This window comes from Crocodylus porosus, unplaced genomic scaffold (genome assembly GCF_001723895.1).
Source record: "Crocodylus porosus isolate Cpor-Errol unplaced genomic scaffold, CroPor_comp1, whole genome shotgun sequence".
In the NCBI taxonomy this organism is placed as follows: domain Eukaryota; kingdom Metazoa; phylum Chordata; order Crocodylia; family Crocodylidae; genus Crocodylus; species Crocodylus porosus.
The window spans coordinates 1,085,427-1,100,588 of record NW_017728927.1 but is presented as its reverse complement, the minus strand read 5'-3'; the positions used below and the strand labels follow the sequence as shown (position 1 = coordinate 1,100,588).

General features: G+C 45.7%; 1 protein-coding gene across 3 annotated transcripts in view; it reads left to right on the top strand.

The window, feature by feature from the left end:
• The window catches only part of VWA3A (von Willebrand factor A domain containing 3A), a 79,131-nt gene that overhangs the window by 54,240 nt on the left and 9,729 nt on the right, over positions 1-15,162 (top strand). For 2 of the 3 annotated variants that reach the window (XM_019542171.1, XM_019542169.1), the window contains 4 exons: positions 875-1,001; positions 1,627-1,724; positions 2,981-3,043; positions 6,419-6,688. In XM_019542171.1, coding sequence (XP_019397716.1) covers positions 875-1,001; positions 1,627-1,724; positions 2,981-3,029 — 274 coding nt within the window. In that variant the 3' untranslated portion in view covers positions 3,030-3,043; positions 6,419-6,688. Of the gene's footprint in view, positions 1-874; positions 1,002-1,626; positions 1,725-2,980; positions 3,044-6,418; positions 6,689-15,162 lie in introns of those variants that run through there. The other variant, XM_019542170.1, reaches the window with a different exon arrangement.

The following is a 15,162-nucleotide window of genomic DNA, read 5'->3' as shown; positions in this document are numbered from 1 at the left end:
ACAGGGACTTCCCCAGTGCCTGCTGGTCCCCTCTGACTAGTTTGTAACAGGCCACTAGATCCCCCCTCAGCCTTCTCTTGTGGAGGCTGAACAGGTTCAAGTCCCATAACCTCTCCTCATAGGGCCTGCCCTGCTGCCCCCTGATCATGCGAGTATACCACATTTTCTCACATACACTCAAATAAGACATGTACCTTGTTTCTGGAATGCACCTATCACAGTACTACATCTCCCCCATCCATACTCTTGTTATAGGATAATGCTTACCAAAAACTAGTGCCAGTTGGAGGGCAGTTGTATTTATGCCGATCTGTGCTTCCCTCTGCTTCCTGGCTTGGATAGAGAAGCTGACAGCTGGCTTGTAGCACAGTGTCTTTGTCCCTTTATGCCTCCATTTTGTGAAGTTTTGGTGAAAAAAAGTAGTTTCCCTGCTTGAGAGGACTGATTTCTGGGGGGAAATGTGTGTTGTATGTGAGTAAATATGGTAGTTTACATCTGAAGATGCTGCCAAGGGATACAGACTTGTGAAATAACTTACAACTGTCAACAAATAAGTTATTTGGCAGACCTGTAATTCTTTTCAGTACATAAAAACAATGCTAATTTTCCTTCCAAGTCTGGATTCCAATCTTTAGCTCTATTGTTATGTTGTCACCTTGAGCCTTAATTAAAAGAAACCATCTGTTGGAAGCTATGTTGAATAATTATAACTATTTATCCCCTATAGCTAAAGAAGATTCTAGAAATGATGTAGGTATTTATAATCATACTTGTCAAACTGCATGCCTGGAAATACATGGGGCCCTAAGATTTAAGCTCTACTGATGTTTCTCTAGTGACTATTATAGGTAACCAACTACTTTATTGTTAACAGGGGAGCTAATGAATTTCTAAAAAAACTAGCCTCGCACACAGGCGGTCGCTACCATCGTTGCATTGGAGATGTGGATGGGCAGTTAGCAGCACACCGGATGTTGACAGAAGGGTTTGATGATGAAGATGTATGTTCCACAGTTATTTCTATTGTGTTGTTTCTTGCAATGTATGTTCTTCTACCATTGTTAAAATACCTCTTTTTAAAAAGGAGGTTATTTTAATCACTTGGAAGGGGAGTGCAGGGAATATGTTTGGGATCCAAAGAAGAAAAAAATTAGTCTGGCTATTCTACATCTCCTCGCTACACTGGTGAGGTGAATGAAACCAGGAACATAAAGTTGTAATAGAATGTGGAAATGGGATTTGGACCTGAGATCTGGATCTGAATAGACCTCAGGTTTAGTAGGTATAGTTACTCTCTGCCACCACCATCTGGTTGTTTCATCTGTTTTATGCCCCTTTACTGTCAGGTGCCTGGGGCAGAAATTACCATTACAATATACATGTGCAGTACTTGGCCCACTGGGCCCTGGTTTGATTTGCAGCCTATACGTACTACTGCAAAAGAAAAGAGTCATCTCAAGCAGAATTTGCAGTTGAATGTGTTCTCCCCCTGCATAAACACAGGATTTCATGTGTCTGCAGTAACCATGGGGAAATTCAGCTTTTTGATCCAATTATTTATTTTCTGTCTGAAATAGTAAGCAATACCTGCAGAATAAAGTTACAATATTTTAATTTGTTTTTTAGGATCCAGTATTTCCTTTCTTTGAAGGAGATGATTTAAAGAAACTTGCTCAAGAAGTAGCAAAAGCCAGAAGTTTTTTAATACAGGCAAAATCCTTTAGGTGCGTGAGTCTCAAGGAACTTTTGATAAATAATGTTTGTCTTTCATAAAAACAGCCACAAAAAGGGTTCTTAGAATTATTAGATTTCCCCTCCATTTGACTCTTAATCCTGTTATGGGTAGAGAAGGGACATCCCTACGGGCTGCTTCCTTTAACCCGGGACTGTCCAAAGGCAACCCACAAGTCACATCCAGCCCCTTAGCAGCTAACCTCAGTTTCTGGGGCTCCACGTTCAGGCACCACTACCCCTACTGCTCACCTGCTGCTGCCCCCCAGATCTCCAGACTCTTCCTTCCTCCTTCTTGCTCTCTTTCTTACTCTGCCTGAGTTTATCTTGTGAATTATGTTTGCAAAACTGAAAGTGTTAATGCATGGCACTCCATAGATGCATTTACATGAGACATTTACTGTACAGTTGACTAATTAACTGTGCAGTAAATTTTTCAGGGTCTACACATGTACCTCTATTAGGGTACACAAAACTAATAAACTCAGCAGCGTTTTTTCCTGTGCAGCAGTGCATGTGTAGATGCCGACCAGCTGGCTGGGACGTGAGGGTACTTCAGTGCCAGAGCCGCCTGCTACACAGCCCCTCTGCAGCACATTGAGCCCAGCTAGAGTAGTCCCTGGCTGGCAGGCTGACCCCCAGTGCCCCCTGACAGCCAGGGCTGCTCCAACTGAGAGCCACATACTGTACATGAATAAACTCTGGAGCTAATTCTCCAGTTATATGCTCCTGGGCGCACGTTCAAATGGGGTGCACCCAGGAGCAAAAAAACTCTGGAGCAATAAGTTCCAGAGTTTATTCATGTGCACTAATTGCATGAGTAGACTCTCCACATGGCACCTTGAAAGGATCTCAAGGCACCCCAGGGTACTGTGTCACCCTCATTCACAATCATTGCTCAATGCTCTGTAGGTAACATGATCTTTCACAATGTTATTACACAAAGCCTTGTTCTACTCTAAGAAATACTCAAGTTCTTTGCATTCAAGTCCAGTGCAAACCAATTAAAAATAAGGAAAATAGAACTGCACTGATTCTTATCTGTCTATGATTTTATTCTTCCCAATAGCCAATCTGTAATCAGGTGCTGACAAACATGCATGGTAAAGGCTTTAAGATGTGTAGCATGGCCAGCACTGATATCACACAGGGACATGGTTATCTGAGAGAAAATTTTAGCTAACTGTGTACCTTCCTTTCAGAAAAGCTGCTATAACAATTTTATGCTATCTCTTTTTCTATCAAATAGATTGCTATTAGAAAAATGGAAATTAGATCAAAAGGACAAGTCCCTTTAAGAAAAAGTACTGAGGTAAGCAGTCAGTAAATACTAGTCATTAATTGTAATGTGGTATTTCAAGTAAGATGCAATATTTCCAACTTTAGAAAGACTCATTGCTTAATGCAGATATTAATTGCAGCTGCTATAGTGTTTCGCTCAGCTAACTTAATAGCAGCGGACAATAAACATAGATTAGGAAATAGAGATGAAACGATGTGGCCAGGCACTGGGGGCAGCTGCCACACAGAGGCAGCAGTGATTTCTCATTGCCACTGTGCTGCTGGCACAACTGTGTTGCTGCTGTGGCAGCTGTTTTTTTCCCATCATCCCCCACCCTCCAAACTGGCACCTAGGGTGCCCTCACTTGCCCTCCTGCCACCACTTGCTATGTTCACCAAGGGCCAAGAGCCCCAGATTCTGTATCAAGTCACTCCTCCTGTGCTTCCCAAATTCTGGTGGCTTGTCATTAGAATGGCAGGTCAGAGAGGTCTGATCTGGCCCACAGGTTATATGTTTGACACCCCTCATCTAAGTCTAGAACAGGGGTCAGCGACCCCTGGCACACGTGCCGAGTGTGGCACGCAAGGCCAGTTTTGTTGGCATGCGGCGGCATGCCCTGGCTCCAGATAGCTGCTGTCAGCGACAGAGCCTGGGCTGCTCCCAGGAGGGCTTGCAGCGTCCTAGCTAACTGCTGGGAGCAGCCTGGGATCCTGTCTGGCAGCAGCTCCCCAGAGCCGGGCCGGCTGCAGCCAGGAGGCTGCAAACAGCTGCGCTGGGCTCTGGCGGTGGGGGCAGGGCCCAAGGCAGCGCAGCCCTGGTTTCTCCCTCGCTCCCGGCATGGAGCTGTGGAGCCCGGCGCAGCTGTTTAGCCAGCCTGCTGCTTGCTGCAGCTGCCCAGAGCACGGGCTGGCTACAAACAGCTGCATCAGGCTCATAACCTCTGTGGTGGGAGCGGGGAATAGATCAGGGCTGCGCTGCTTCGGGCCCCGCCCCTACTGCCTGCTTCGAGGCGCACCTGCACATGCCAGTGCAGAGCTGATGCCAGAGCCCAACACAGTTGTTTGGAGCCTCCCGACAGCAGCTGGTCCCAGCTCTGGGGAGCTGCTGCCAGCTGGGATCCCAGGCGGCTCGCAGCAAACAGCTGGTACGCTGCAAGCCCTGCAGGGAGCAGCCCTGGCTCTAGCAGCTACCCAGAGCCAGGGTAGCTGCTGGCAGCCACAGAGCCCAAGCTGTGAGGCAGGGGCTTTGAGTGGGGGGCCAAGGGGCAGCAGGGCTGGGGGGCAAGGGGCAGCAGGGCTGGGGGGCAGGGGCTTTGGGTAGGGGGCAAGGGGCACAAGCAGGTCATCCTGCTATGTACCCCTTGCCCTCATTTTGTTTTTCTGCCATGCCAGCACTCCAGCACCTCCAAGGTAGGCATTGTGGTGTTTTTTGGCACTCCGACCAAAAAAACGTTGCCTACCCCGGTCTAGAAGATCTCTTGGGCTAGCATGCTTAAGACATGCCAGCTAACAGCACACAAGGGAGTCGCATGGACTGAACTAGCATTCAGTTTCCCAGTCTCACTGAACTAACCAGACTAGGTTTAGATGAGCAGACCACAAAGCTTGAATATAAAAACAGCAAAGAACTTGGGGGAGTCAGAGAGGTAGGTAGTAAGTTACAAAGGCAGTTACTGAGAAGCTGTTTTGGGGGAAGAGAGATGCCAGCCAAAATGTCTGCAGAAATTAGGCCTATCTAGACTTTGATCAGAGAATGCTAAGCTTTCAGTATACGAAGATGTGTGTAGACTGGTTTGGTATTTTAGAATATTTCTCTCTTATGCTTTGTTCCTGTTGGTGAACTTAAACACTAGGTTTCTTTAAGAAGGTTGTTTGGTCCCTATATTAACCTCTGGTTACACACTCCCAAAGTGAAGAACTGCAGATGCCATACACAGTTGGATCTGCTGTGTGAAAACTTCAGCTCAAGGGTTAATCTAAAAATGGGAAATTGCACCCCATGAGGCCTTATTAGGAGGAGCGCTCTCAGAGAGACAAAATAGGAGAGATCCCTTAGCTGTGTAACTGTAACAGTGGCCCCAGTGTCAACTTACAGGTATGGAGGAACAAAAGGTAACAACTCAGCATCTGCTCCTTGCAGAATACATTGTATTGCTCCTAATGCACAGGACCTGCTCCTGTTTGTGCACCTTATAAGGTGAGCAGCATGAGTCTTTTTGGGGAAGGAGGCATAAAAATCTAAATAATTAAATAGACCATTTAAATGATACCTAGTAGCCATTTTCTAGCTCTTTAAAACTAAATGAGAGAAAGCTCTGACATTCAATTTGACAATAAATTATTAATATAATTAAGCTGCCATAATAAAGTACTTTAGTTAGGAAATTCTAAGGGTGTAATCACATGATTATATGCTGTTTTTCAAATATAATTGTGACTAAAAAATTCTCCGGAGTGTCTGCACTGACTGTTTATGTGATTGACACTGGAAACTCTGAGTTATAAAAATAAAAGGGAGTGAGAGGGTTGATAAGGATAGCATTATCATGCTCCTTCTCAGTAGTTGCCTGAGAATGGCAACTCTTTGTCTGGTAGGGGTTTGCCCTCAACCATTCCACAAGATTTGGGCTTGTAGATGGCTTGTACTGTTGATTTATATTCCTAGTAGGCTCTGCAAACCCCAGGCAATGAATCCAGCCCAGAACACTCATGGCATGTTCCCATGAGTGGGAACATGCATTTCCCCAGGAACAAGTAGCTGTGGCATACCTTGTGCCGCTGCTACTTGTCCCCAGGGAACGCCTGTGCCACATGAGTTCTGCTGCATGACATATTGCCCCAGGTGGAGTAGGAGAGGCTGGGACCAGCAAGTGTGCTGGCCCCAGCAGCCTTACCTGGGGTCCTGGGGGCCTCCAGGAGCTGCAGCCACGCAAGCCTGCAGCAGGCAGCCTGGCCAGCAGCTGGAGTGCGGCTTCAGCCGGCCAGACTCTGGTTTCAGGCGTCACGCGCTGCTCTCATGTGAGCTGCTCCACTTTCTTTAGGCATGGTTTATTCGACCCAGGGATCTTCCAGGGTCAAAAACACCCCTTGCTCTGCAAAGTAGCAGCATGGGGAATGCTTGCATGTGCAACATGTGTAGTGTGTGCAGACGGGTCTGCAGCACCACGTACTGCACGTCTGCACTCACCTGTACATGCCCTCAGAGTTGAAACTTCAGTGGAGGGTAACTGTAACATTGGAGCATTAAGTGAATTTGAATTGTCAGTAGTTACAAGGGGACACAACTCTGTTTCTGATGTTTCAGAAAAATTCTCCTGTGCTGTATTTACAGTAATGAGACATGCTTGAGCTAATTGGCATTGTATGGGAAACCTGTAATTTTTTTTTTTAACATTTGTTTTAATAGTTTTCAGTTGCTGCTGGTAAAGGAAACAACCAAAAATCTTCCTAACATTTTTGTATAATCATGTCAAGAAGCAAGCCTTGTACAGAAAACAAACCCTGATTGTTTGAACAATCTAGTTGAAAACAAACCTTAATTCCTCCCCTGATGCCAGCATGAACAGGAAAGATAGAGATGTCAGAAATCATCAGGCACAAACAAGCAATATTCGATAAAGTCCACCTGAATTCACTAGAGGTCTGTTCGGTTCATATTAAATGCATTTTTACTTCAGTGGTGTCTTTGTCTAAGCTCCTAAGGCAGCAATAAGAGACTGAATATGTGCTCACATGAGCCTTGTTAGGAAAACTGATTCAAACAAACTGCCGGAGACATGCATGTTTTTTCCAACCAATTCATAAAATATGCATTTCTTGCAAGCAAGCCTGGGCACTCTGGATGAAATCCTGACCCTGCTGAAGTTCATGAAAATTAGCCAGGGCAGGGCAGGCTCAGCTGTGCAGGGCAGGGGGCAGTGGTAGCACTGGAACACGTGGCTATGTGGGGACTAGGAGGAATTTTGGGGTGGCTGTAGCTCCCCAACCCCTCCTCCCCAGTGCCGCTCATGCTTGGGGCACTGCACTCTAGGGCAGCTGAGCCCGCCCCATCCCCACCCACCTTGAGCACAGCCCTGGCTCAGCCCCCCTCACTGGGAAGAGGCTGGTGCAGCCCCTGGCCCCAAGCCTACAGCAGGCAGCTTGCCTCCTCCCTGTGCACAAATCTGGGGGGGGGCAAATGCCCACCATGCCTCCCCCAGGGGTGTGCACAGTGGCAGGGAGCCATCCTCACCTCCTTGCGACCCCTGGACGAACCACCTGGGGCTCTGTCCCATGCCCTGCCCCAGGGCCACATTCACTGCCCTGGCTGGGCAGCATCTACCCCTGCCCCACTCCCTCTCTCACCATGGGGGCCTCGATCTGCCCCCCCCCACCCATGCCTCTTTCCTCCCCCAACAGACTTACTGGCAGGATGCTACTCTCTACACTGCCTGGCTTCTTTCCTGTATCTTGGCTATTGGATCAGTATCAGCCGATATGGCTGGTTGATATTTGGCAATTGGTATCAGCCAAGAAAATCTTTATTGGTGCACCCCTAATTCTTAGCTAGAATAGTAAAATATTAAAGGGGTAAGTTTATCAAAGAAAAGGATTAAGAAGCCAGTAACTGAATACTGCTCAGTTATATCCTTGCAGTCCACTTGAAAACTTTACAATTTAACCCAGTATTTGCTGTTTGTTCCAGAGCAGTGCTACATTTTGAAATGATCTTCCAGGCATGATTTTCTAGAAATCATAGATCAATTAGGGCTGGAGGGATCGCACCTGCCTAAACTATCTCAGACACGCCTGTCCAACCTGCACTTAAACTTTCAGTGGAGATTCCACCCTCCTTTCTCTCAGTAATCTGATCCAGTGCTTCATCACCCTCTTAGTTAGAAAGTTATTTATAATATCTAGCCTAAACTTCCCTTGTAGCAATTTTAAGATCATTACCTCTTTTCCTTTCCCCTGTGGATGCAAAACAGTTGATCACCATCCTCTTTATCAATGTGTTTGTGGTTAAAACAAAGGCCCAGTTAAGCAAGTCTATACCAGAGGGAGTTATAATGAGTAAATGTGTTTTACCAAATAAAAATAAAACCCCTTTAGGGTTGGGATAATTAAATCAGTTGGATTAACTACAGTGCTAATTGCAGCACAGATGACTCAGACTTGCAAAACTTTACTGTGCGTTGATTCAATGACACTAGCTGCAGGAATAATTTTATGCATCGCATGAGGCTTATTGCAGGATCACATACTGTATAGGTAACTAATAAATGACTGATGTGCATCTATTTCTCTGTGTGCTGCTTATGCTCCCATGTTTTAAAAAAAGAAAAAGACGAAAGCTGCATAGATAAAGGAACAAACTATGAAGTATCCTATTGCTAACCTGTTTTTTCTCTTCCTCTACCAGGACAGTCAGGCATATGTCATAAATGATGCTGAGAATGATGATAGCCCCATTCATATGTGCTCTATACCGTATAGTGTAGAGCACACTGTGTGTAATGTGGGTGTATAACTGTTTTATAATGACTCAAGTGGGAGAAGTCAACACAGGGGAATTATAAAGGAACAGTTCCAGCTCAGTGTTAAAAATTGAATTAAAGTACACTTTAAATCTGAAGCAGAAACCACAATTTTAAAATGCTGGCCTTAGGTACTATTTTGCCAAAATCTAATCATGCTTGTTCTTCCACAGACCAAGTTTGAATTGATATCAATGTATTAAGAGAGCAGACTGCTTCCAAAGGGTAGAATGTGTTCTTTCCCCAGGTAACTGGTTTCAGAATGGCATTATTTCATGCCACTTGTATCAGCGAGGGCAGGGGAGCATGCACTGTTTTTCCCCAACAGAAGAATGAAGCATATATAGCAAGATGAACAGGAAGTAAACCTGTATGTAAACATTTCATAGATTTCATAGACATTAAGGTCAAAAGGGACCTTAGAAGATTATCGAATTCAGCCCCCTGCCCAAGGGGCAGGAAGTCAGCTGGGGTCATAGCATCCCAGCAAGATAAGCATCCAAATTTCTCTTGAAGGTGTTCAATGTGGGTGCTTGAACAACCTCCGATGGCAGGCTATTCCAGACCTTGGGGGCTCGGACAGTAAATAAATTCTTCCTTATGTCCAGCCTGAAACCGTCTTGCTAGAGTTTATAACCGTTAAACTTTGTCATCCCTTGGGGCACTCTGGTGAACAATCATTCCCCCAGATCCCGGTGAACACCCCTGATAAACTTATAAGTGTCCATCAAATCATTCCTGAGCCTGCGCTTTTCCAAGCTAAAGAACCCCATGGCTCTCAGCCTGTCATCGTAAGATCTGTTTTCCTGACCTCTGATCATGCACGTGGCTCTCCTCTGGACTCTCTCAAGCTTCTCCACATCCTTTTTGAATTGTGGAGCCCAAAACTGGACGCAGTACTCCAGCTGCGGCCTCACCAAGGCCGAGTACAAGGGGAGAATGACGTCCCGGGATTTGCTTGAGATGCAGCTATGGATGCAAGCCAGTGTTTTGGTCGCTTTACTAGCCGCAGCATCGCATTGCAGGCTCATGTTCATCTTGTGGTCAATGATGACCCCCAAGTCCCTTTCATCTGCAGTGCTAACCAACGTAGCACTGCCAAGCCTATAAGGATGCTGCAGGTTTTTCCTCCCAAGGTGGAGAACCTTGCATTTTTCAGTGTTAGACACCATCAGGTTCTCATCTGCCCATTTCCTGAGCCTGTCAGGGTCAGCCTGGATTGCCCTCCTGTCCTCATGTGTGCGTGCTTTACCTCAGAGTTTGATATCGTTGGCAAACTTGGCCAGTCCACTTCTGACTCCAATGTCCACATCATTAATGAAAATGCTGAATAAAGAGGTCCAAGGACAGAGCCTTGGGGGACCCCACTGGTCACAGGGCACCATGATGATTGATTTCCATCAACCACTACCCTCTAGGTCTGACCACGAAGCCAATTCCCCAGCTAGCGGATTGTGGTGGACCCAAGGCCGCAGTTGGCCAGTTTTGCCAAGAGGTGATCATGGGACACCAGATCAAAGGCTTTTTTGAAGTCAAGATATGTGACATTGATCTCCTCTCCCTTGTCCAAGTGATAGGTCACCTGGTCATAGAAGGAAATGAGATTGGTCAAGCAAGACCTACCCGCAACAAATGTGTGCTGGCTATCCCTCAGGATATTGCCTTCAGCTAGTCTGTTAAGGATGGCCTTGATAATCTTTTCCAAGACCTTGCCCAGGATAGAGGTCAGGCTGATGGGCCTATAGTTTGCCAAATCCACTTTCCTCCCTTTCTTGAAGATAGGCACCACATTGGCTTTCTTCCAGTCTTCGGGCACTTCACCAGAGTGCCAGAAGTGCAACAAGATCATATAAAAAATGTAAGCATATTTACCAATTAAGCAGATTGTTGTTGAGTCCTGTTCCTTTTTAAAATCCTTTTCACAATTTAAAAAACTAAGATACTGCTTACCATGCATCCTACCAGTTCCCAGTGCCATGGGCTATGCAGCAGGTAAAAGTATTGCTTTACTTTGTTTTTTCCAGTTTTATTTTATATAGTCAACAGAAATCTGCCATGTAATGTGAAATACAAGGTAGTATGTTGAACTTGCCCAATGCCAATTTTAATTGTTCAATAGCTTTGCGTCAACAGAATTTGTAATTTCTGTAAGTGTAAGTTTCTTTGGGTAAGACATCTTTGAGGCACTAAAATACTTTAATTCACTGTTTTCTCAATCCTGCACCTTATCCTCTCAAATATCCTTGTTAGGAAATGTTTTGAGTAGAGGATGTCAGACTAGAATGTCATCAGCAGCTTGTTCTTACTGTACTGAAGTTATTGCAGTACTCAACATGTCCTAACTAGTAATGCAAGAGAAGTTATTTTGCAATGAGATTGTTGTTTAATAAATATAAATAATTAGAAAACACAATAGCAGCATCATACCAGCACTTTTTATTGTTATTTGAAACAGTAACTTTGTATTGCACGGCCACAGTATTGGAATATCTTCACTTGGCTCTGGAACCATTCTGTGTGTTCTAACTTTTTTTAATCACAAAGGAGGTAAGGAGAGAACTTTGAACATATAATACTAATGGCAGGAATGATGCCATTCTGTTTGAGGATGGGATAATAAATACCCTCTGGCATTGCCCCTGCCTAGACATTTACCCTCTTGCTGTGTTTGTGCTTTTGGACTTTCTGAATCTGAGCAGAGAGGGCCCTAGTCCCTGGCTCCACTTCTGAATCGCTAGATTCCCTCTTTGGGTGCAAATTCCACACTCCCTCTTCTGAGAGCTGAGGCCCTCTCTCCTATAGCCTACCCCCAATATCAAACACCTCCTTCCGCATGCCTGAGCATATCTTAAGAACCCCCTTTACCAGACCTCCAGTTTTGTGAGCATCCTGATTAAACATTTCACACCCCAGTGACACAAGACATTTAAGTAGCACATCAGAAATCTTGCAAGGCTCTAACTCTACTTTAGAAAGCACAAGAAATGTACAGATCCTGACAAAACAAGAAGATGCCTTCATACACTTTCCTGCCTCACATTCCTTGCCATGCTTGCCCATTCTTGTCCTTAGGTCAGAGTTTTCTAAAGGATCTAAGATTCTTTCTCTCTTCTTTTTTTCCTGAACATGGTTTCTTTTCCAGAAGAGTCAATGTTCCATGGGGTCTTCTCATTCCTGTAGCCAACTTTCTGCTTTTAGTCTCATCAGTTCTCCATCTTTACCTCAAATAGTCCATTACAGTTCTTTTTTAGAACCTCTAGCCTTCTTCCTCAAGTACTCTTGTAATCAGCCTTGTTAGGTGTGACACAAGGGGCTGCCATCATACCTTCAAGGGTATCCTTCAGCTCCACACCTCTCTCTACAGTTCACTGCTTGACCACTAAGAACAGGCTAAGTTTTGCCAAAGAGCCAACCCTAACTCTAACTGTTGGTCCAGGGCACCTCAGCTCCACCTGTTTCACCTACGCCTTGCCACATAGCAAGGGTCTTCAGCCAATTTAAAGAATCATGCCCCTTGTTCAGTTTGTACAACAAATTATAGGTCTTCCCTAGTGTAGGAGAGATTAGTCTGTATTGACAGCTGCTCTGAAATCACACCATAGACAAATCAGTAAATTGTAAGAAATAGCAAAACAATTAATTACAAAAGCCACTGAAATCATAAAATGACAACTGTACATGGAAGACATTAAACAAAACAAAACCCCTCTGAGAACTACATCTTGTTCTGTACCTTCTTCTTGGAATGCATCTATAGGCTCTGACCCATCAGAGATTTTTGGCGAGCAACTTGTCAGCTTGCACCATCATCCTTTTTCTTTGCATACTCTTTTCCTCTCACTTACTCTGTCTAGCTGTGAGAAATACCAGTCTTTGATTAGATTGGGGTGGGCAGCCTGCTTCATGTTCATCAGAAGTGGCATGGGCAGCCTTTATGTGTGGCACGCAGCAGAGCAGGGAGGGGACAGGCAGTACAGTGGAAGATAAAGTAGGAGGCAGAAAGTAGAGCAGCTTATAGTTTTTAACACTGAATTTCCTGGTTTTCAGAGGTTTTAATGATTAGTGTGTTTGAGGTCCTATAAGCACTACCAGTGTTGTCCTAAGAAGCAGGGGGTATCTGTTTCTCCTCCCAAATGGAGAAAAAGCAAGCAGCAGAGTCAATATTGCCTTAAAGCAGCGATTCTCAAACTCTGACAGATTGCGCACCACCAATTTAAAACGATACAACCTTAAGTATCAGCAGCAAATTTTTCAGTTCAACCTCAAGCACCACCAGCAAATTTTTGCTATATATTTATAATAAATCTGTTAGTACTTACCACTGACAGGTTGCCTGTGTACCACTGGTGGTTCATACACCACAGATTGGGAAGCGTCGCCTTAAAGTATGCTTCAGTTTTCTCCAAATAAGAACCTATTTATTTCTCCAATTGACAACCTATTTATTTCTCCAAAAGAGAACACAGTTAATTCCTCAATAAATCAATTTTATAAAGTATTAACTCCAAGCATGCATATATAATCTTAGCAAGCAAGTACCAGTCCTGATAATACACAGCTGGTCAGGCATCTCAGAGAAGGTTGGTTCCGTGAAGGAAGATCAGTTGTCTTCAGGACTTGGGCATCGTTAGGGTAAGAGGAGGGGAAAGGATGCTTCCTTTGTTCAGGTGATAGTATTTATAGTTCTTTAGTCACATAGCTACCAATTAAGCCAATTTTCTGTTCTTCATCAACAGCCCTGAATTGTTTTTACTTTGTTACTGTTTTCCCCCTCCTCTTGGTACAAGGAGCCATCTGCTCCAGATGTGAGTAGAATGCACCATAACAACCCGTTTTCTCCATAACAAGTGTTTATCATCAGATTGTTGCAGAAAAACAAGCTACACCAGACCCTTTTCTCTGTAGAAAGCATGTTCCACGATAACATAGCCTGTGGTGTATGCTAGCTCTGTGAATGCACTCTAGTCCACTTACGTCAAGGCTGGTAGGCCTAATGGACCGTTTTAGTCCTGTCAGGTGTCAAGAGGCTGAACTGTCTTCACACCAGTACACCGTAACTGTGTGTACAATGTGATACTTTAGGGCAGTGAATTATGTACCAGTGGGCACAACTACACAAGATGCTTTACTGCGCAGTAGAGTGAATGACTGATTAGTAAGAATCACTGTATAATGGTGCTGACCCTTACTGTACAGTTATTTGCTGTAATCACAAGTAAATTTGCTACCTGTAAATACAAGTAGCAAATTCGCTCACGGGTCATTACTGCACAGTACAGCACATGTAGACAGCAGACCAGGAGTAAATTTGTTCCCAGTCAGCCAGCCAGCAGCTGCTGCCAGGGCAGGCTTCACCACCAGAGCGCAGGTGGGAAAGTGTCCCCCTGCCCCAGCAGCAGGAAGTTCCTAACCCTTACTCTGATCATGGAGCAGGAGCTGGGAGATGATTGTTCCCAGCCATCATGAGCATAGGAACAGGTTTGGGGAGCTTGTTCCCAGATCTAGCTCTGCCACTGTGGAGTGGGGCCTGGGGAACTTGTTCCCAGCCTCTGCTATGCAATGGCAGTCACAGAGCTAGGGCTGGGAGCTCCCTACACAGGGAGAGCAGGCTGGGACCTGCCCCAGACCAGGACAGCTCCTGGCCAGACCTAGGGTGCACAGGGAAATCTGCACATGCAGACTGGGGGCTGGCTGGGGATTGTCTATTTTAGGCAATCCCCAGCCAGTTTTGGGCTCCACATGCAGACTTTCTTGCACAGCCTGGGGCTGGCCGGGAAGTGTCCTGGTCAGGGGCTTGGAAAGAGCTGCAGGGGAGGGGCAGGTCCCAGCCCCCTACCCCATCAGCAGATCTGGACAGGTGGCTGAGACCTGCCTCTTCTCTGCAGCTCTTTCCAAGCCCCCTGACCCTGATTGGGGAACCGGGGCTGGGAGCTCCCTGCTGCTGGAACAGGTGGACATTGTTCCTGCCCAGGCTGTGGTGGTGCAGTCCACCCTGGCAGCAGGTAGCTCCCAATGGCAGGAAGCAATCTCCCAGCCCCCACCAAGAGACAGCTGTCTCCAGGCTCTGTGCTCCCTGCTAGCCCCTGGGCTAGCACCCAGGAGGAGCCTAGGGCTCCCTCTGGCTGCTTCAGAGAGCGATGCAGGGCCAGAGGGGGTGGGAGCAGACTGCTGCCAAGAGCAGTACATTTTCTTTCACATCCCCTCTCCTGTAGATGCCTGCTCAGGGTGGTTTTATTCTAGAGTAATTTTCTCTAGAGTAAACCCACACCCAGCATTTGCACACGTAGACACACCCAGGGTCACCTGCTGGCTTACGAGGGAACAAAACTAACACTGTGTATAGAGAGAGAGAGTTGCAAACCTATGGTCGCCTTCTGTTGGAGAAGAAAGTTTGTTCCAGTGATCCTATGGTTAATTTATGTTGTAATACCGGTATGCTACTGTATCCTTTTGAAACCTCCAGAAGGTGTGAACTCCTGACTCACTGGCCCAGTTTATCAGCTTGGGCATGTGCAGTTGAATGAATGTTTGTGGTGGGAAAGAGGTGTGTCTGTTCTGAGGTAAAAGCGAGTGACAGGGTGCAACTGGCAGGTGAATGTATCTTATGAGAAAATGGTCTGAGTGATATGATTGG